Here is a 23,877-nt window from a genome sequence, read left to right as displayed (position 1 = left end):
TTCAGGGACGTTCCAGCGTGTTTTAGGAGCGTTCCATGGAGTCAAGGGTTATTAGGTGTGTTCCGGCGGTTTCCAGGGGGCTTCAGGGGCTTTCAGAGGCGTTTCAGGAAGTTTCAATGCTGTTTTGGGAGGTTCCAGTGGGTTCCAGGGGACTTCCAGGCATGTTCCAGAGGTGCTCCAGAAGCGTTCCTGGGTGTTCCAGCGAGTTTCATGGGGTTCAGGAGCGTTCCAGGTATAATTTTCTTTAAAACGCCTTCACCAATGGTTTTGGGAGGGAGCAGGACATTTGGCATAAAGTCATTTGGCATAAGGTCGTTTGGCATAAGGTCACTTGGCATAAAGCCATTTGGCATAACGGTCATTTGGCATAATGGACATTTGGCATACTCGAAATGCACCCTTCTTTATTATGCCAAGTGTCCATTATGCCAAATGACCGTTATGCCAAATGGCTTTATGCCAAGTGACCTTATGCCAAATGGCCTTATGCCAAATGACTTTATGCCAAATGACACAGACCCGTTTTGGGAATAGTGGGGCGTAATAAGGGGAGGGGTGGGGGTGAGGTTGCTGAACGTGACGACCCATAGAAAAATATTGGAATATTGAGGCCCCATACAGAAATTGTGACATAGGGGGAGGGGGTTGAAAAAGGCCGATTTTTGCGTGACATAATTTGTGTATCATCCCTAACTGTAGTTTGGATTTACAGTCAGGGTAAACTCAGTTCAAAATTCGAAAAACCGCGTAAAAAAAGTCTCACCATTTCTCGACGAATCATGCAAAAATAAGACGATGAAATTTTTTTTTGTATGTAGATTTTTTTACGCGGCCGCGTAAATGAAAACCGCGTAAAAAAAGACCTGACTGTATAGTCAATTAGGATGTTATGCCGTATCCTAGCTTTGGGACGTTATTTAGCATAAAAACGCGCCACAAGGACCGGGACGTTATAGCCCCGACCGTTATGATCCGGCCCCAAGAACAATATGTGATTCATGAGTGTGATAATACACGACGTTCGAAATGATAAACACAAACAATGCTTCGCTTCAGGACGTACTAAAATTTATTCATGATCAGGTAGCCAATTATTATATTTTAATGTAAATTGAGACTGTCTATTACGATCACATTTTCTTTGTTATATAGTACATAATTGGATAAAAAAGTTGGTATAAATATCTTACTACACGGGTGACAACACTAATGAAAAATAATTGGTAAAACTTTTTAGTTAGACCTAATATCACGTTCTAAAGTATGCAAAACTATGTCACAAACTAATAACACGCAAATTATGATACAATTGTTTTCAAACTTATCCATTGTAAGCCTAACTCATTTGATGTAAAATTATATGAGGACGGTGGGAACTTACATCAATTGGAAATATTCGTTATTAATTTACTATCGTTTATCTGACTGGTGTGGGAGACTATGCTACTATTGTTGTTATTGCTGCTGCTATTCCCGCTGGGATTAATCAAAGGCACTCCAAAGATCTTTTGCCAAGAGTTACATATCGTCGAAACGGCACTTTCTTTGGCGGTGGCTGTGGCAAAATCGATTCGCCATGTTTCATACTTATCTTCCTTTTCGTCGATGAAATTGAGACGACACGAAAGACTGTGGATGTCTTCCAGCTCGATGAGATTCGACATCAGCTGGGAATATTTAGATTCGATTTGGTATTTGCTGTTTTCGTTCAACCATTTTATGTCCGGTGCGAGATAGAGCTGACTATCTGTGAGCAACAGTGTGCATAATTGCACACTGTGCAACACATCATCGGAGAGCACTTCGCAGAAGTTGATGACCATTAGGATTTTAACCATTTCGCCACCGGTCGCTTTACTCAGCTTGTTGGTCAACAACTCCGACGGCTGGTAGTCAAACGTACAATATTCCGAAAGCGGGTTTTCTATGATAAAAAACAAATGCACTAGAGATTAGTGGAAATATTTCAACTTGAGAAAGCCGTGTGGTCTACCAAACAAGCTCCGTTCGATACTTTGAAAATATATACACGAATATGGATTACAGTTATTTATGTAACGAATTGCAAAAAGTTGATTTTTTTTTTCAGCACGAGTCGTACATTTAATCAACGAGGCTTGTCGAGTTGGATAAATACGAAGAGTGCTGAAAAATCGAGTTTTGCAACGAGTTCTATACAAAATTTTAAACAATTATTTTTTTTTCATTCCACAACTCATTTGAGTTGCATAATATTCATAATACAATTCAAAGGAGTTGCATTATGAACATTATACAACTATTTTTCATTATGTAACTCATGATGAACCGGTATGGAAAAGTAGGTCATTATGATACTAAAATGAGTAGTATAAAACAGAAATTATGATACTGAATTGCATAAAATACATTTTGCGTTTCAAATTACAATCAGAGTTGAAAGTGAAAAAAAATGTGTGTGAGAGAAAGTGCTTAATACATTTATGGTGCACATTTTGCCAATGTAGGTAGTATTCCATCCATTCCGACACTTTAATATTTTTTTAAAAGAATGTTCTTACCTGCAAAAAATAAAATCAAACAGTCCGTCCTTAAAATGTCCTGGAGGATTATGTGAATTCCTCCTACTGCACTGATGACGAACTTCATGCCGATTTTCCACGGAAGCACCTGGGCAATTCCAACACGATCAATAGTGCCGGACAGATGTTTCTTCATCCAACTTGATGGATCATCACTGCAAGTAGAAAAGAATAGTCATCACGCCAAGAATTCACCACTTGCTTTTATTTTTGTCTTACTTTTCAGCGGCGGTCTTTTTCATCACATAAAACTTAGTTGTTGACATAATGAACAATCCGTCGAAACCCGTTGGCCACTTATCGAGTTGATTTTCGTCGAAGATTACACATGAAACGAGCCACTTCAGGGATTCGTTCGTATCTTCGAAAAGGTTCTGGTAGAGGTACAACTTCAATCTGTGGTCAACATTGGAGTAGTCTGTGTATGAATATTTGATGGGTTCAAACGGTAAATTGGTGCTCGGGTCCGGTTTGTTGGGTTTTGGTGTTTTGGACATCAACATGTTAGTGGACTGGAACAGTCCACCCAGTACAGTGCTGATGACAGAATTTTCCGACTTAGCTGCCGGAGAATCAAGTCCAGGTTTGGCGGAAAGGGATTCTTTCTTGGACTTTTCGCCTTCACCGACCTCATCCGATGTGCTGCTTTGCTTAGGATCTGCAATTACAAAAGAAAAGCAATTGAATAAACAGATTAGAACATAAAACGGAAAAAAATGCTAAATAATTCAACCAGAAATATTTGTGATTTTTTTTATTTGTTTAGCTAGAAATAAAAGCTTATGCTAAAACTTACGAAAATCTAAATGCTTTACCTTGATTCGATTCATACGCCGTGCAAACACTGTCCGTCACCGATCCGGATGAACTGCTCTCGGTGAGGTTAGCCGCCGTCAAAAACGATTTCTTGTGGGATAGGTTCGGTTTCGGTGTCGACCCGCACTCTTTTTCAGTCGCTGGAGCGTCTTCGATTTTTATTATTTTATTAAAGCTATCCTCCACTTTCGCATTGAGATCATGGGTTGAAGTTTCTTGATTGATGAGTGTCGTTGATATGTTCTTGAGACTGTCATCGTCCAATCCGGATAACTGGAGGTTTTTTCTTTCCTCTGAGTGCTTTCTACTCGGATGAAATCTGAAAGAAGATAATCCAGACATGAGAATCGTATTATTTGAAATACTATCCAAGAGTTTCGAATCATTTACCCTCTGTCCAGTACTTCGATACTGCTTTGACTAGGGTTGCTAAGGACTTCTATGTCGCTATCATTGCCAATAAGGTCCACGTCCCGATCACGTTCCGAGTTGGTACTTCCAGCCACGCTTCGATTCGAATCACATGAGCTACTCGGTTGCGAGATACGAGAACATGAGGATGAATCGTTCAGAGAACCAGTTGATCCTGAAAGCATTTACAAATAGGTAAGTGATCATTGGTGGCACTCGTGATTGAATGTCTAAAATACGGTATAGCATACCATCGTTATACAGTGCAAAGAAAACCAACGGTTTAGAAGTGCTTGTTCACTGTTAAAACGTCGGTTCAAAAGCAAATTATGATATAAACGAATAAAAAGCACAAACATGTTTTCTCTAATTAAATAAACACATTATATTTTTGAAGAGCACTCCATTCAGCATGAGACCTAACCCTTTACACATTAAACACAGCATGTGTGGTTTCACGTAACGTTCATTTGGCACAATTTCTTTAACAAAGCATAAATAGCAGCCAATCCCTTACGATCGGTGGAGAACTAGATGTGTAGTAATAAGCTGAATTTCTATATAGTGAGGAGGTAAACTTACCGTTACTGCAATGAAATGGATCAAAAACCGTGGGAATTATGATTCCTTGCCTAATTTGATGCTGTATGAGCAAAACTTGGGGTAACTGTGTTGTAATTTTCCCCATTTCTTGCAACATGAACAACACAGTTACCCAAAGTTTTACTCAAACAGCATCAAATTAGGCAAGGAATCATAATACCCACGTTGTTTGTTCCATTTGTAGAAACGGAGAATTTACCTTCTCACCATACAAAAATTCAGCTCATTACTACAAATCTAGGACTTCACTGATTGGATCCTTTAAAAATAGCAAACTCAATGCTATGCTAAATGGTATTTGGGCATACAATTTGATATGTATTTGACAAAACATGGAAATTCCACAATAGGTGATATGCGAAGTAACGCTTTAAATACCAATATACTAAATGGAGTACTCACATTTTTTTTCAATTGCGGTAAGACTGACATTCTTCGCATAAGTAACTGGCTACAAAACTAACATTTGCAACAAACTGTCTGTTTAAGAAGGGTGTTCTAAATGTATGTGATACAATCATGGTTCAATTTTATGCGAAGAACGACATTTTAGACATGGGTAGTACAGAACATTCAAGCATTAATTATAGATTTCAAATGCGAGAATCATCCACAAATTAAGTTACTCTTTTGCGATTACACTATAGAGCGTCACAAAACACAATCGATCATAATTTATTTAGAGTAACGTAATGAATGGTTACCGCATCGATTCTAACGCTAAAGACAGATTGATAATCAAACAGCTTACTCGGTTTATTTTTCACCGGTGATTTCCATGCATCCGGCAGTGCTGTCGATTTAATTATGTTTAGTTCAATACCATTCCAATACATATCTTAAATGATTAGTAATATTAGAGGAAACATATTGATACGCTCTCTGAGTAATATGCTATAACTTCACGAAAAAAGTACTTATTTCATTATTTCAAATGGCATTTTCAAATGAACTTTGTAAAACAATGTTTGTGAAATTATATCTCGAATTTGAATTAATTTAAGATAACGTCATTTGCATTATGACAGAACATGAAGAAATTTGAAGAAATGCATAACCGGGCATGCACATTATTAAAATGTTGGCCAGATCAATTAAAGCTCAGGATATGCGATTCTCAGAAGTTTAGTTGTTAGTATGATAATTCAGGAATAGAAACCATTTGCACCGGATTAATCTGGAAAATTTAATCGAAAAGTACTCAGGACGCAGAATGATAACAGTAAATGACAAAGTGAAAAAGTCGAGTTAGCAAAGTGATCGTAGTGTAAGCATTGAGGTGCATGACCACAGCAATTCTCAATACAACTTGGAATTTTAAACAATATGCTATTAATTATTGTCGTGAGCTTATACGAAACCAGCACCGCTCTTATTACTGTAAAAAAAAATCGCAATGCAGCATAATTATTTATACTTCCAACATAGGTGAAAGTCGGTCGATTAGTTAGACGTTAGACGTTGTGAAATATCCAAATATCCTTTATGCGTAATATCTGATCGAACGCAATATCTCAGATGCTTTCAACCATAAGTAAATTAATAATCACAGAATCACGTTACAACAGTTTTTAAAAGCAAACCCTCAAAACAATCCAAGCCTACAAACCAAGTGCTACTACCAAGCAAGCTAAAATGTTTATCTTGAGTCTATCTAATCACTAGAAAACATATATCAAAGTGAACCAAATACTTATAACAAGCTACGTTTACCGATACTGGCCCTAGACTCGCTTTGCTTCAATATGGCACCCAAACCAGATGGACCTGGTGCGGTCAGCTCGGCTGTCGTTTCCGGTGGTAGCGCTGAAGCTCCGCCATCCCTTTTGCTCTGGTCAGTCGGAATCCATTTGGCAGGTGATTCTGATATTTCAACGCAAAACGGTTGACTACATTCGGGGCATTGCAAATCTGAAAAGGAGTGGTTTTAGAAAACAACTGTAAGTGTTTTGTTCCCAAATAAAAGCGCTCAAATAAAATTCCTTTTTTTTCACAAGTTAAGATTCAGTATAGAGGAAATCGGCCCTTTTTCTTGCGGAATAATAGAACGGAATATATTTTTTCGCACGGAAAGGTGATTTGATTTTATCTTACATTTTTGTTCATGCAGTATAGTTTTACTTTGAATAAGATGGCACCATCTTTTGCAAAAAAAAAATAAAACTAGTAAAATAACAAACTAGGAATACTCACTGTCAATGACTTTCGAGAAGTTTACTTCCCTGGAGAACCTTGCTTTGCAAACAACACAATCGAACAGCTTTTGATTCATCTCCGACAGTGGTCGCTTGGACAAAATACCCCGCAGAAAAGATTCCAGCTCTTGACAGTTGGGTTCGTCCATTTCGTATGTGCGCGTTTTCTTATCCTTCTTGATCGTACCGAACAGCAGTGTGATGCTGGTGGAAGTCGGCCGCTCGCATGCCTCGAGGGATGAGATGCCCCATCTCGTTTTGGTTCTGCGGATGGAGAATTTAATTACAATAGTTAGATAATAATATGTCTTTATAAATGCATACTTGTCGCCATCTTTCTCTCGAATGCTAGCATCTGACACAACGAGAATAATCTCCTTTGGATCTCCCATCCGGTACACAATGTAGGATCTCTCATTTTCTTCCTCGATTGATTCTGAAAGGGAAAAATAAACTATCGAAATAGGATCATTTTCCTCACAGGCATGGTTAGTTACCTAGCTCTTCCTCTACGGGATTGCCGTAAATATCATTTAGTATCAATGAATGCGACGCATTACCCGGGGTCACATCTGACACCGACTGATAGTTTGAAGAGTCTTCATCGGGGATGACGCTTTTGAAATCAGCTTCGCTAGCCACTCCTTCAGAACGACGTCCTCCTTGGGACTTTATGGGTGATTCACACGGTTCCATCAGCGTTGAAGAATCCCGATCAACGGGCGTCGAAGTTTTTATGCTATCGTTCGTACTGCAACTAGCTACAGTTGTATCCACGGGAATAGTTTTGGCAACGGACGAAGTCGATTCCGTCGTTCTCGCTTTCCTATCACCCTCATAGTACAATACACTTTCATATTGCTTATCAACGGAGGGATCAAATCCGATAACGTTCTTTACCATACTACCAGCTTGTCTTTGGAGCCATTCACTACCGTACTGTTTGCGAAGACTCTCGATTTGTTTTTTTGTTTCCAAATGGTCACGGCTGGTTTCTATGTGAAGGGAATGGATAGTAAGTGAGACTTACTTTGTGGTCTGTCGGCTATGTGGTTTATGAAAAACTATAACCCAGAAAAATACAAAGAAGTCTATTTTTCCCATATAAATGTCTATATTAACTTCAAATAAGTAATAATGGATTTAGGTAAAAAATTGACCAGAGCATCGTGGCATAATGTAGAATGAATTAAGGAGAGGATCCATCATACTTTATGACATGCTTTTTTCATGCAAGCTTGAGCTCATCATGTTTCCATGTGATTTTTTTATTTGTGAATTTTAACTACGGTCAGTTCTTCACACTACAGATGGAACTGACTTGCGATACACAGCAGTGTACGTTGAGAAAATAAGCAAATTTCATGTTACTATTGATATCTGGGGCTCGATGCATTACCACTGAAAAGCGCTGTAGCATAAATGTTTTTTAATTATTTTTACTTACCCAGACTACTGTCTGCAGTGCCCACTTCCCGTTTGACATCTTCTTTCGGATTTGATTCATTGGAATCACCTTCGCTTATGATTGCACGACGCACCTTGATTCTTTTCTGGCTAATTATCGATGAACTCATCTCATCTGAAAAAAACAATGAATCAAATATTGAAAATGAAAAACAACTACTATTGTCACCTCCAGGATCCATTCGAAAACTGCTCTTAGACGACACGCTTCCGGTTGGAGTATTTATCGCGCTTCTCGTGGCCGGTGTGTTAAGACCACTTGAGGCTACACTTCCCGGAAGCCTCGGAGCCAAAATGGCATGATAGCTGTCGTAGTTTCCAGTCAGCGTTTTCTCATACTTGGACAGCGGTTCATCGTCCAGAACAAACTTCGAAGTGGAAGTATTCTTATTTAGATACCGAGCCGTTGCTTGCCTATGCTTAGGATGGCATGCCAACGGGTTGTCCTTCAAGTTCAGGAAGCATAAAGAAGCCAAAGTGCTAACGGGTAACAGTGCCGTATGATCTACGATGCAGTTGCCGGAGGCATCCAGCTCACTCAGACACAATAGGCGCGAAATACCCGAAAGATCCTCTATAAAATTATTGGATATGTGAAACACGTGTATCTTTCGCACCGCATCCACGTGAAACGAGGGAATATGGTTCAGTCTGTTGTAGCTAAGATTGAGCACACGCAGATTTGGAAGCCACTTGATCGCCGACACACTTACTATTTGGTTATGGCTCAGATTCAAGTTTTCCAGCCACGGTGTGAACTCTAGAGAGCTATCGATGTGATGCAACATGTTGTAGGAAAAATTGGCAGCTTTCAGTTCGTTCCAAGTGAAACCGTTGCTATTGTCTCCTCCGCAGGCAGTTATCACATCCTTCACATGCGATATACTGCGTATGCATACGATTTCGTTGAGCTGGGATCTCATTTGCTGAATCCCGATTATCTGGTTGATGGGGATTTTCTGAATCTCCAACTTTCTAAGGCTTCTGAACTTACTGATGTCCACTTCGAACTCGTACGGGTCGTCATTGATGAATTGATTCAAACTCAAAATAATAGTTTTCTGAACAAAATCGTAGATAAACTGAATGTCCCGGAACACGTCCGATTTGGCATTGTGGGGTTTCACCACTTGAAAACTCTGAGGCGGTAATGTCTCATTTTTGTCCACTATCAAACTGAATGCGTCGTTCAGTGCACGCAATAGGGATCCTGAAAAATGGCATTGTTTAGAACTACGTCTAGAATTTTGTTATTTCTAAAATGTTATCGATATGTTCAAATGCTAAGAATATAAGTAATTATATCGATCAGCCATTTGCTAAAATATGTGACACAACCAATTTTACAGAGCCGTTTTTTTTTTACCTGCGCTTAAAACAAGGCTCTACCAAATTTAAACCAGGTTCAACTTTTTTCGATTTTTTCACCTCAACATAACCACTAAACTCGATAAAGTAAGCTTACGACTCTATAATGCAAGGTAACGAATTTGATTGTTAATATTAATAACCTAAACTGTGAGGCTGTAAGTAAACTTATCCTAGCGTCCACTGTCTTGTGTACTTTCGAATTCAAATGTTGAATGATGACTGTAACCCAGAGACCTCCCCCACCTACTCTTGTGTTACGATAAATTTAGCAATTATTACACTGTTGAAATTGCTTTGACATCCATGTGCCCAACAGAAGATGTGCTCGATGAACAAATTGAGATTCGAATTATGAAAAGAAATCCACGTACTCCGATGAGACTGGAACTCACGACTCCCAATTCGCTAGACGGGCGCTTCTATTCCTTCAAGCTACGGAGTCACTCGACTATCTCCGTCGCCAGTAGCCCTGAAATTAACTCGATTCCACAGTCGCACATGATTATCTTCTTTTCACAATCTAAACCTCCTTTGGATGGGATGAGATGAACATCTAACACATACACTGTGCACAGTTTGTTATACTACATGTGCTGTTGAGAAATTGGAAACAAAAATTCTTGCATTGAGGTAATGATGGTTCTTTTTTTTTATTTTTTATTTTTTTTTATGGGTTTTCAGTTGGAGCTGCGTGACAGCTTGTTTGTCAAGGCTGAACCCGTTATTCAAATTTCATCTCCAATGTTTAGACGGAATTGGTGATTTGATGTTGCATGAAGAAGAAGAAGAACGATGGTGTTTTGAAAAAAAAACCTATCCCTATAATACAGTGGAAGATTTTAAAATGCCTCTATAAAATCTAAAACAAAATCTAATTTAAAACGGTTTGATGTACGGTGTTAGACTTTGGACGGACTACATATTGAACGTATAAATTTAAATTTAACATTTTTTTCTTGATAAGGTACTTAATATGTAGCATTGACATTCTCGTTTTTTCATTCGTGTTTGGCCACATTCAATGTCAGCTGAATGCCTATCTTTTTTCATTCAATTCTCTGTCATGAATATTTTTTCGCACGTCGTAAAATGTTTAATTTCTGTTAACAGACGCACAATCCGACTTAATGGACAAATAGAGAAGATACTTAATATTCTAATTAACTACTATACACAAGTTTTGAGGTGATTGGAAGTATAATCGGGAGTTACGGTCCAGTTTTATTTCTCAGTGAAAATTGCCAGTGACAGAAAAATGAATGAATAGGTGAAAAAAATCATTCACCAAAATGAATTTTATTTTGATCCCTCAGTAGGGAATTTTCAAAATTCACGTTGAATTTCATTCATTTAAAATAAAAATTTTAAACTCTGATATGTAGTCCGTTCAAAGCCTAACACCGTACATCAAACCGTTTTCAATTAGATTTTATTTAGATTTTTTTTCAATTCAATTAAATTTTTTTTTCTGTAGTTAATAACACTATTTTAAAGAAAGAACTTAACATTAACAAATTCAGAGAATTGAATAGCCTTACAACTGAGAACAATTCAATTTCATTAATAGAGACGTATGTACAACATTTAGAAATTGCTAGCTACGAGTAGCTTTTTAGGGAAAACGAGTTTTAAGATTGAAAAAAAAACCCTAGATTTCATGATTCTTAACGCTAATATCACAAATGTTGAAGGTGGAGTGCTTCGATGAGCGGATTTGCGGACATCGCACAGGAAGTCCGAAAGGATCTTGTAGCACGTTCGATGCTTGCGTCAATTGTATCGACACCAGCCAGCTTGTGGAGATCATCGGTCGGATACCACGGGTTCAGGTTGTAGACCATCTTGAGCAGCTTGTTCTGCTTCACCTGTAGTCGTTTACGGTGCGATTTGGCGCAGTTGCCCCAAACCGCGGACGCATAGATTAGCATTGGCCGGATGATACACTTGACCACCAACAACTTGTTCTTCACGCGTACGTGAATATCGAACGTGTTTATCGAACTTGAGCTTCTGGTCAAAAATCACTCCCAAATACTTTACTTCGTCATCCCACGTAGTTTGCTGGCCGTTGACCTTGATTGATCGACGTGGGAGGTGACGAGCGACTCGTCTCCTGGTGAAGATGTTTCCCCGCGTTGAGCTTGATCCGCCATTTGCGTTGAAATTCCTCAAGGTTGTTCATTGCTGCTTGTAGGTGAGTGACGACAATGTGCGGGTCTTTGTCTGACGCCAGGAAAGCGGTGTCATCCGCAAAAAATGCGTATGTTACGCCGTCGACCATCAGTACGTCAGAGGTAAGGACGTTGTAAAGAGTCGGGCTTAGCACTGAACCTTGGGGCACGCCAAAAGGAATGTTGTGGGCACGGGAGTACTCATCATTTACCGTTACCGAGAAAGATCGGTTCGAAAGGAAGGACTGCACGATCTTAACTAGGTAGAGAAGGAGATTCGAGCGGAAGAGCTTGAAAACCACGGCTTCCTGAAAAACCGAGTCGTAGGCTTTTTCGACATCCAGGAGAACCATACCAGTCGACTTTCCCGTTTGGAACCCGCGCTTCACTTTTTGCGCTATGCGAGCGAGTTGATGCACCATTGAGTGCCCCGTTTTGAAGCCGAACTGCTCGGGTGGAATGCATTGCACTGTCTCCAGGTGACGGTTCAAACGGGCGAGGATTACCCTTTCGAGCACTTTGCTCAGGCTGCTTAGGAGGCTTATCGGTCGGTATTTACCTGGATTGGTGATATCCTTGTTCGCTTTCGGGATAGCTATCACATTGGCGTGTTTCTATCTAATTGGGAAGTAACTCAGGACCAGGCATGCGTTGAAGATTTTGGTCAGCACCACCAGCCCTTTTCTTGGCAAGCGCTTAAGGCAGATATTCCGAATGCCATCGTTTTAGATTTTATAGAGGCATTTTAAAAACTTCCCCTGTGTTATAGGGATAAGATTTTTTCAAAACACCATCGTTCTTCTTCTTCTTCATGCAACATCAAATCACCAATAGGCTATGTTTCCCAATTTAACACTAGTTTTTACATTGTGCCTTACTAGTTTTAATCAAAATTTTGCATTTTCCCTCCCATAGATGTATTACAGTCGGAACCCGCTCGTTGAGCCACAACCTCCACCCAACCAACGAATTCGATTCGCTAGTTGGGTGAAGTGACAGCAGCACAAGGGGCGTGCGCATTGTTTTTTTTAAATCATGTTAAGGTTGGAAGCAAAAAGGAAAATTTTTCAATTTGTTTCACATTTAGAACAAAACTGATACGTTTTGCAAGATACATATATGGCCAATGCAGGAAATAATTATTTTCACCCATTTTTAGTCGGTGAAGTGAAAATATAGATGTTTATGAAACCACCCGGACCAAAAGCAAGCACAAAACGCTTTCAATGATCGACAAAATAAAGATTACCGATGTTTTGCATTTGTTTCGAAGTAATTGTACATATTCTTTTTTTTTAAAGAAATATGAAATAGAAATTCTTTTCGATTATTAGTAAAGTTTAAGAAACCAAAAACTCATTAGCTCATCCCTCGGAATTACAGATTGGTTGTCATTTTCAGTTTGACATCGAATTATGACATCCAGGTACTTTTTAGTTGGCTGACAGCCCAACTAACGGGGCCCCGACTAAAAAGTCACCCAACTATTAAGCCCCCAACCAGCGAGTCATGACTGTAGTCATGTCCGCCCTCAGTCATGTGAAGTCTATGAAGCTATCAGAATAAATCTTAACCCGCGGAACCTGAAGCCCCAGGAATGTTTAGGTCCTTGCTATTACTTCTTGGAAATAACATAACACAAAATGCTGTCTATGTTGACAACTGTGCCTATGCTATCTCCAAGGAATATTACGGTCAAATACCAATTGAAGACAACAACCGTAACTGCGATAACACCTATGTTGGTAGCCACCTACAGCTGTGGTGCCATCCCCAATGATAGACACTAGTTTTGAATATGTCATGGGCTTCCAATGATACGAGATAAGAAAACAGATTAACTATTAAAACAGAGCCAAACCGTTCATTTGTCCTATCGGTCCTACTTAGATAAACCTAGTCATTTTCTCCCCCATAACCTAGAAATGTCAGTCTAGTTATACACAAGTTACGTCCTTCAGCTTAGAAACAATCAGCGTTGGGACTATTGCTTGGGTATACAATCCATTGAGCCCCGGCGGTCCCTCCGTGTTTATCGAGCATGTCTGATGGATATACCAAAACATATGATCAGCCATACTCCATCTGCAGCAGCCGGTTCGTGATGAACCGTTGGAGGCGCATTAAAGTGTTAAAAAGGTCATATAATTCACTAAAGAATACTACATTACAATAACCTTCACTTTAATACCGTCAAACCTTGCGAACTTGGCCAGGGCATTGAGGTAATGATGGTTCTTGATCTAATATTCCAGTGAAAATTATTTTAATTAATTGAGAAATATATTTTTTTATCGAAACAGTAACTTTCATTGAGAATGCTAAATTTCGTACGAAGATTTTTGACTGACCGGTGCTTTCGTGTTGCGGTTGGGATACCTTGTCATCCAAGCGTGTTCAACAGACAGGAGTGCCACAGGGATCTACATTATCAGTGACACTAATTCTCGTATTAATGGAGAAGATTTTCAATAACGCACCCAAAGAAATTGAAATGTTTGTATGTACTGACGATGTTATCGTAGTCGTAAAAGGACATAACCTAAAGCAGTTAGGAAAAGACTACAAAAAGCTGTTAGACGTTAGAGCAGACAACCTAGCGAAGCAAAAGACAACAGCGGAAATAATGGAAATTCCCATCCAGGGAGAAGATGCCATACGAATTGTAAAGCAGTTATCCGTTATTAATGGGAAAGTGAATGGTACCGATGCTCCAACTTTCTTCGGCAAGTGAAAGTCCCCACTTTTCCATGGATAGATCGGTTGTCTGCAGTGGAACAGAGAGCATTAAGTAAATTAAGGATAGGGCATACGAACATAACCCATAGACGATAGACATCAATTTAGTAGAAACTCAAATATATGTGAAACGTGTAATGCAGTATTGACAGTGCGGCACATACTTGTGGATTGCAGAAAAAATATGAACTACAAAGAAGTCAATGCAATATTGAAGACAATTTAAGTGAAATCCTTAGCTTAATTTTTAGACGTTCTGATTTATGATCTAAAATTTGTTATTTTTTTCTCTAATATAGTAATTGGATGAATGACTGTATAGGGAATCGCGCCACTTGGGCGGTGGCTTCTATTTTCGTCTGTTTTCCACTATAACTCAGTCAAATTTGAACCAATTGACACAATTTTGGAATGCGGTGAGATAGGTATAGTAGGGGAAATTGTGTATTTTCGGCAGTTTTGTTCTCTTCGTCATGGGGGGTTTCTTGAAAGCTGCTGAACTCAGAGTTGGCCTTAAATCCTTCCCAACCAAGCTGAGTTATACGACAAAGTTTCAGGAAATTTTGCCGACAAAAACCCCCCATGACGAAAAGAACAAACCTGCCGATAATACCCATCGTCACCCTATCTGCCCGTGTACAACATTTCAAGTCAACTGGTTCAAAATTGATTGAGTTATAGTTGAAAACATACGAATATAGAAGCCACCGCCCAAGTGGCGCGATACCCTAGTTACATCCTGAATCAAATAAAAAAAGTAACTTTTATTGTGTTTGTAAATTTAATATTTTATTTGTGAGACTTTTCTTCTCTACTATTCTACATTTTTTGACCACTTTGTGCAACTTTTAATCATCTAGTTTATAAAGCCCTATTTTTTAACTTTTACAAAAAACTTCAACAAAGTTGGTATTATTTGCTTCGTTAGAATGTTTACTCTAAAAGCTATAAGAAACTTTTTTAGATATTGTGCTCAAAATGAAATGACATTGAATCGTTAATGTATTTATCATTTCAGGAACAGTCTATATGTACTTAGTTACTCCTTTTCTGGAATTGTGCTGTTGTATTCTCAATTTCTTGCATCTTAACAAAAACACAGTTATCAAAGGTTTTGCTCAAACAGGCAAGGGATCTAATATTCACGCTTTTCAACTATTTTATTGCAGATATGGAGATCTGAACATGCCACAATACAAAAATTCAGCTCATTTCTACAAATCAAATACGTTACCGATTTTGTTCTATTGTTATGGAATTGTAGAAAAAAAATGAAATCGGGATATGAATAGAAAAATAGAATTCACTGATGCATTCAAGATCAAAATCAAAATACTATATTGCCCAAAATTTTCTTAACTTACCTATACATTGTGTTTGGTAATTTAACTTAAATGATCAATTGAAGATCAATCAGCTCCAAAAAACTCTTGTACTAACTTTTCGAACTCTCTAAGCAGAATACCTTCTTTGAATGTAATCAGTTTTGTACTTCATAATTCAAAACTCATTGCACTAGTTCATAAAAAAAAACTTAGGTATACCGAATTGTTAAACAGAATAGATAACTGCCGATAGTTTTGGACTTTTTCTATTCTAGTTACCAAAACCAAACCCCTAATTTGAAAACATCGTTTTTATATGTTCAAACGTAAATGTTGAAATGCTAGTGGTAGAAAATGGAAAATTTGAGGTCAAATATGCATTACTAAAATTTGTATTTACTAAATGAATACAAATACTATTACCTTTCAGAAAAGGCAACAGGCATTAAAAAATGCTTCACTAATCAGAGAGTGAAAAATTCGAAGATTGAAAGTGAAGATTGACATTCTCATTTTTTCATTCGTGTTTGGCCACATTCATTGTCAGCTGAATGCCTCTCTTTTTTCATTCAATTCTTTGTCACGAATATTTTTTCGCACGTCATAAAATGTCCAGTTTCTGTTGACAGACGCACAATCCGACTTAATGGACAAATAGCGAACATAATTAATATTTTAATTTATTACTATACACAAGTTTTGAGGTAATTGGAAGTATAATCGAGAGTTACTGACCAGTTTTATTCTCAATGAAAATTGTCAGTGACAGAAAAATTAATGAATAGGTGAAAAAATTCATTTACCAAAATGAATTTTTCTTCGATCCCTCAGTTGAGAATTTTCAAAATTCATGTTGAATTTAATTCATTGAAAATGAAAATTTTAAACTCTGTCACTAATAATTAAAACTACGACTTGCTATACTGCCCACTCGCATATCAGTACCATTTGACTTTTCATCACTTTTGATTTAACGTTAGGAATAGCCATAATTTTGAATGTTCTTTCAAGAATTATAATGAAAATTTCGGATTTTTATTCCAATGTGTGAACAAAATACCAAATCATGAGCATTCAATATTGAAAGTACTCGCATACTGTTTCTAAAGTTGATATATTTTTATTCCTTTATTTTTGAGACATTCAGCATTTGATATAATATGTTTATCAGAATCTTGGTTGAATGATAAGATATCTGATGACATTATCTGCATTAAAAGCTATACTGCTGTAAGAAATGATCGGGTTGGACGGCTTGGTAGTGGCTCAATTGTCTATATGAGTAATAATCTATCGTTTAGAACAATTGAAATGTCTTGCTATCAGTTTGGACAAGTTGAATATATGCTTCTTGAACTACGAATGAATAACCATGAAACGCTTCTAGGGTTCTTTTATAATCCACCGGAATTTGATTGCACTGATTTGCTAGCACAAAAGTTTTCAAAGTACAGTATGAACACATTTTATTGATGGGTGATTTTAATACTAATTTGTTGAAAAATAACTGTGATAAGAGTAAACAATTTCAATCGCATGCAGGATTTCGGTTTTTCCTCTTTAGGTGCTGTTCCTACGCACTTTCATAGAACCGGTACCGTGATTTCGGGTGAAATTGATCAGTGGGGTGCAATTGATCGATGTGAGGACAAATTTTATTTGTCAAAAATAAAGCTTTGAACTTAGAACAATTTGTACAAAATGACCATGATCTGGCTCAAGGGTTATTGAATGATGAGTTTACATGTTTTACAGCTAGTTAGGGTGCTAGTACACAGGGACAAATATTTGACAAGGAAAGAACTCAAGAAACAACATCTGTTTGACACTAATGAAAATTCGATCGAGTCAAACAAGATGTTTGAGCATTGGTTTCTTTTTGGACAAATATTTGACCCTGTGTACTGGAATCTTTAGTCACATATTTCTGTATTAAATTTAATATTTTCCGAAACTGCGTGATTGGCAAATTTGAAAGACACTTTCAAACTTTTGCTACCGTAGCTGTATTGCACATGAAATAAATATTCGAATGACTGTTTATAGCTGCCAAGTGATCGCTAAAACCCGATTTCATCATCAAAAGTTCTATAAATATTGATATTTATGCATAAAATTGTACTTTTTCTAAAGTAATGACTTGTTTAGTATGAAAATTGCATACTTTTAGGCGTTTGCTTTAGATTTGTTAAATTTAAAATTTAAATAATTAAGAATTTATTAAACTTGTATAAGTTTTACAAAGCTTTTCGCATTCTGGGGTGGTTAATTCAGATGGAAAAATTATTTTCAGCACTTACAAAGACATTTCACTGACTGATCAATTTCACCCCGAAACTAAAATTTCTGATTTTTTATTTTAAACGATATTTATTGCAATATAAAGATTTGCAGTAAAAGTTTCAACCTCGTCGACTGATGAAACCCGTGGTCGTACTTGTTTTAAAGCATTGAGTTTAACCACAGACAAACAGACGTAACACTCTGATAGTTCCCATCGTACTTCGATTTAACGATCTTTTTCAAAATTTGATAGTTGGCCAACTACCCACCTGTGGCGCTCACTTCGTTTTTGTTCAAGTTTGACGTTTGCTCACTACCGCCACCTAGTTGATGGTCGGCCAAACTTAGTCATTTAAGCATTGGGCGAATATGTTTCCGTGACTATGATTTGAATGGAAATATGTTCGAAGTTTTACGTCTGCTTGTCTGTGGTTTAACCATATCGATAACTATTCAAAAATTAGAAGCCAAAAACTGAGAAAAGTGATCAATTTCACCCGAAGTCACGGTACTTTGCAAATAGATTTGATGTTGACAAATAGGCAAGATTTAGTGCTTCGTTTTAACCAAATTGACGTCCCTTTTATGTCCAATCATGATTTACTGTTTGCGTCCCTAGAAGTTGATATGATACGAATTCAAAAGCCAGTTAGTTTCAGAGACTACAGGAATTTTGTTTCTTCCACTGTAATTACAATGTTTAATCAAATTGATTGGGAAGCATTTCATTGTATTAATAACCCTGATGGTGAATGCGGCTAAGACAAAGTACATGATGGTAGGTGGGACTGAGCGAGACAGGACAAGCCTTGGCAGCAATGTTACGATAGACGGGGATACTTTCGAGGTGGTAGAAGAATTCGTCTACCTCGGTTCCTTGCTAACGGCTGACAATAACGTGAGCCGTGAAATACGAAGGCGCATCATCAGTGGAAGTCGTGCCTATTATGGGCTCCAGAAGAAACTGCGGTCAAAAAAGATTCACCCCCGCACCAAATGTACCATGTACAAGACGTTGATAAGACCGGTGGTTCTCTACGGGCACGAGATGTGGACGATGCTCGAGGAGGACATGCAAGCACTCGGAGTTTTCGAGCGACGGGTGCTAAGGACGATCTTCGGCGGCGTGCAGGAGAACGGTGTGTGGCGGAGAAGGATGAACCACGAGCTCGCTGCACTTTATGGCGAACCCAGCATCCAGAAGGTAGCCAAAGCCGGAAGGATACGGTGGACAGGGCATGTTGCAAGAATGCCGGACAGCAACACTGCAAAGTTGGTGTTTGCTAACCATCCGGTTGGTACAAGAAGGCATGGAGCGCAGAGAGCACGATGGGCGGACCAGGTGGAGCGTGATCTGGCGAGTGTTGGGCGTGACCGACGTTGGAGAGCTGCAGCTGCAAATCGAGTATTATGATGGCGGTAAATTGTTGATTCAGTATTATCATGAATTTGATGTTAACTAAATAAATGAAATGAATTACCCTGATATCCTGTTGACTTTTTTTAACGATCATGTGAAAAATATCTTCAACATGACAGTACCACTAAAACACAGTATGAAAACTAGTAAATACAACCCGTGGTTTAATAATCAAATTTCAAAGGCAATAGTTGATCGTGCTCGAAAAGCTATTCGTCTATGGAAGTCGACAGAAAGCGAAAATGACTATGCACACTTCAAAAGACTGCGTAATTATGTTACTACTTCAATTACGAACGCTAAGAAACGATATTGGAATGCAAGAATTGGAATTCATTGAATGTTACAAAGAGAAATGATAATTTTTTGGTCGATGCAACTCCAGATGATGTTGACTGTCATTTTTCCAGAAATTTTAGCACAATTGCACTATCTGCTCCAGAAGAGAACAATTATGCATGTACATTATCTTTCAGGTTTAACGAACTTGAAGATTGTCATATAGTTAACGCAATTCATGATGTCAAATCAAACGCTGTTGGTCTCGACGAAATTCCTCTGAAATTTATAAAAATGATACTCCCACTAGTTTGAAAACCTTTAAAATCCATTTTTAATAATATAATCACGAGGAATTTACCCGACATTCCAAGATAATTTCAATCAAGAAAAAATCGACGGTGAGCTCTTTGGAAAACCTGTGACCTATCAGTATTTCGAGTGCACTATCCAAGGTTTTTGAGAAATTGTTGAAAAACCAAATAACAGTTCACTTGGCAGAAAATCATCTCTTGTCTCAGTATCAATCGGGTTATCGAAAAGGGCATAACATCACAACAGCAATGATAAAAGTGTGTGATGACATAGGAATTGTTCTAGATAAAGGAGGATCTGTTGTTCTCTTATTGCTTGACTTTTCTAAAGCATTTAGTATCAACACAGCAAATTATGCAAAACATTAGAACATTATTTTGGTTTTAGTTACAATGCTGTTCACCTTATTCACTCATATCTTTCAGAAAGAACGCAAACTGCTTTCATAAATGTTAGTTTCTCTGAGTTTCTTCCAATAGTATCAAGGATCTGTACTAGGACCACTACTGTTTTCTATTTATATAAATGATTTGCCTTTAGGACTCAATGGATGCCAGATTCATTTATTCGCAGACGACGTACAAATATGTGTGGATGTTTCTAATTTGTCTAATGAAAATTCTGCAACTCAATGCACTTAACCCTTTCCCGCCCATGGTGTCTGTAGAGCACCATAACTTTCAACCCTAACTCTGAAACTAATGAAGTTTTTTGAATGTTTTTAGTTGTAAATCATGATTTCACATGTTGTTCTCTATCAAAAGGCATTACACTAAGTATGCGCATACAAATTCAATGTTTTTGTCAAAAAAAGTTTTCACGAAAAGCTATTTTTTCGACAAAAAAATAATGACAAACTTGGACGTGTTAATTAATGGCTAGTTATCCTCATGGATTGAAATAAAAATAGTTCCCTTACAGATTTACTATTTATTTGTGTAGTCATACGTTAAAAAGAACTGAAATGTGTATTTAAACCCTTAATTTGATACAAAATGAATGGTGCATATATGCACCACTGGGCACATGGCGTGCAAAAATTAAGCAATTTTCCAATGTATTCATTGTTTGCATCCCATTCTAGAATTCTGTTGGCATTAAAGTTCGAAGTTTTTGAGAACAACTTGTCTCGAATTGTAATGAATTTGTATAAAACTGGTTCGGAAAGTGATTTTCTTCGATTGTCAAATGAAGCATTCTGTGATTTGACCATTTTTAACGAGAAAAATCATGAAATAAAGTTCTCCAAATGCCTGGTGGTGCTCCAGAGCACCACCTCATATTTGAGTTGTAATAGCCTTAAACGATAATTTTGGCATAGAAAATAAGATTTTGTTCTACGATTTTTAGCAAAAATAATAAAAACTATTTTTAAACAATAAAAGAAGTCATGGGCGGGATAGGGTTAAAACTCAAGCGTGTTATATTACTCGCCAGAATCAAAATCAAGACAGACCCGAGATAGTTTTGAATAACTTTCCGATTATGTATTCAAATACTGTAGTAAGTCTAGGAGTAACCCTAGTAAACAATCGATCATGTGATAATTTTGTTTCAAAACAATGTGAAAAAATATCTTCGGTTCTGCGTACTCTGCGTTACAATGCTGATTTCTTACCACAAGACACTAAGTTGAATTTGTTTAAAAGTTTAATATATCCTCATTTTCTATTTTGTGATTTTGTTACCACCCAGGCATCCACAATTGCTCTGAACAAACTGAAAAAAGCTCTCAAATGTTGTGTAAGATATGTTCTTCTTCTTCTTCTTGGCGTAACGTCCTCCTGGGACAAAGCCTGCTTCTCAGCTTAGTGTTCTATGAGCACTTCCACAGTTATTAACTGAGAGCTTCCTCTGCCAATGACCATTTTGCATGTGTATATCGTGTGGCAGGCACGAAGACTCTATGCCCAAGGAAGTCAAGGAAATTTCCTTTACGAAAAGATCCTGGACCAACCGGGAATCGAACCCGTCACCCTCAACATGGTCATGCTGAATACCCGTGCGTTAATCGCCTCGGCTATATGGGTGTAAGATATGTATATAACTTGAATCGATATGCTAGAGTTTATCACCTGCACATATCTTTTATTGGTTGTTCATTCAATAATTTTCCTGAAGCAAGATCCACTCTTATTATATCCTATAATAAATAAAAAATGTCCTAACTATCTTTTTGGCAAACTCAGTCGCTTGAGAAGTCAAAGGGGGGTTAAATTTCTATTGCCTCTTTGTCGTACTTTACACCATTCTAACTCTTTTCTTGTTACATAGAAGCATTTACAATTGGAACTCTTTGCCAACTGATCTACAATTCATGACTTTGTTTGAACAATTCAAGGAGGTATTTTTAGAGCAACTTAGATAAATAATTAGTCAGTTACAGAAATTGTCACATTCATGCATTCGACGCACTCCATGTTATCATTGAAAGTTTAAAACACAAAAGACTTTTGTCATAAGTTTATTGGGAAATAAATAAATGAAACGAAATAATAGTTCCATCGTGGATTTCTGTACCCTGTAACACAATTTTGTAGTATGTAAACGTAATACTTTTCACAGTTATGTTATGTCAAGATGATCGAAACATTTTTCAAATTATGGTAATTCTTCAAAGTTTTACATAGAAACGAAATTTCAAACTTCAAATGCTTTTTTCTCAATCCTTATTTTTTTACAAATGGGACTGCGAGTGGGGCAGAAAGTATTTGGATGAAATTATCTGGAATTGCTCCTCAATTATGGCTCAATATACCGTGTAAGCTCTCACATAAATTTCGACCCACTGTCATAACCACCGTAATTCTGACTGAACGACCAATCAAATTTATGTAAAATTAAATACCTGACAGAGACAGCTTGTATTCACAGTTTAACACCTTATCGCCACTGTCCTTCAGAAGCTTTGCCAACGCAGTTATCTGCTTGGGATCCATTGTGACCTCGAAACTATCGCCGTGACCAATAATAGGTATTTCGATGTTTGAATCGCACAACACGATTTGTCAACACGACTTTTACTGACTAATGTCGTCCTATTTCATAGCTCGTAGAAAAATTATGCTGAAATTATAATAACAAGGTTTGTTTACAAAACTACTGCACAACGTAAGGAATAACAAAAATAACAACCAAATCCATTGGTATTAGTGCAAACTCACCTAAAACGGCCTTGTTATTGTTGTTGTTAACAGCAGCAGCAGCCAGCAGTAAAAAAGAAAGCCAACAAAATTTCCCTATCGAAGAATCGGGAAATTGTACAATTTAAACTTTACCAATCTTTCGGGCGTAATGTTCAAAATTGGCACACGGGATTCATGCAACTGTGGAAATACTTTTCTGAACAGAAATAAGCTTTTAAAACGAATAAAACAGATTTTTCTACTAAACTTTTCACTCACAATCAACACTGATTGATCCTGGACAGAAAATGACGAAGAAAAACAGCTGTCACTCGCCGCGATTGATTCACAAACAGTCAAACCAGGGTTGTAGTTCGCTGATGGTGGTGATTGAAAATATATGGTTGTACTAAAAATATTTGATAGTATTCTGTAAAGACACTATATGCTAAAGACACGAAATCTGATGATTGTTGCTGTCGATGATGATTCCCGTATCATGACGATGATGCTGCCGAGCAATGCCTTTAAAGCGTGTTTGACAGGTCTCCTGCTCGATTGGAATGACATTGACAGTAAATTTGGAATTCCAATTGGAACATTTCGTGTCTTTGCATATAGAGTCTTTAGTATTCTGACGTTCGATTTGAATAGGTCGTAAGTGTGCAGTGATTTCTTTGCAGATTCAACCTATTCAAATCGAACGCCATTATTAATAGTCCATTTTACGAGCCGTTTTCATGAATTAAATTTTTACAGGAGGTGACGTCCTAACGCGTTTTCAGCTGAATTTGCT

At 37.6% G+C, this 23,877-nt stretch overlaps 1 protein-coding gene across 2 annotated transcripts; it reads right to left on the bottom strand.

The window, feature by feature from the left end:
* Positions 1-1,046: 1,046 nt before the first annotated feature.
* Positions 1,047-23,442, bottom strand: LOC109427952 (serine/threonine-protein kinase 11-interacting protein). Of its 2 annotated transcripts, XM_062851594.1 has the most exons (14): positions 23,121-23,442; positions 22,805-23,022; positions 8,223-9,263; positions 8,034-8,168; positions 7,084-7,581; positions 6,911-7,022; positions 6,585-6,850; positions 6,105-6,302; positions 5,143-5,184; positions 3,768-3,963; positions 3,377-3,696; positions 2,781-3,219; positions 2,541-2,716; positions 1,047-1,924 (listed from the first exon to the last, which is right to left on the bottom strand). In XM_062851594.1, the coding sequence occupies exons 2-14, from the start codon at positions 22,893-22,895 to the stop codon at positions 1,383-1,385; spliced, it is 4,056 nt and encodes a 1,351-aa protein (XP_062707578.1). In that variant the 5' UTR covers positions 22,896-23,022; positions 23,121-23,442; the 3' UTR covers positions 1,047-1,382. The 2 variants fall into 2 exon arrangements, with proteins under 2 accessions (XP_062707578.1, XP_029728324.2); XM_029872464.2 differs by lacking the exon at positions 5,143-5,184.
* Positions 23,443-23,877: the final 435 nt, after the last annotated feature.

The sequence above is a fragment of the Aedes albopictus genome, chromosome 2, assembly GCF_035046485.1.
Source record: "Aedes albopictus strain Foshan chromosome 2, AalbF5, whole genome shotgun sequence".
Classification (NCBI taxonomy): domain Eukaryota; kingdom Metazoa; phylum Arthropoda; class Insecta; order Diptera; family Culicidae; genus Aedes; species Aedes albopictus.
Note: the sequence above shows the minus strand (reverse complement) of the source record. Positions and strands in the feature narration are given on the sequence as shown.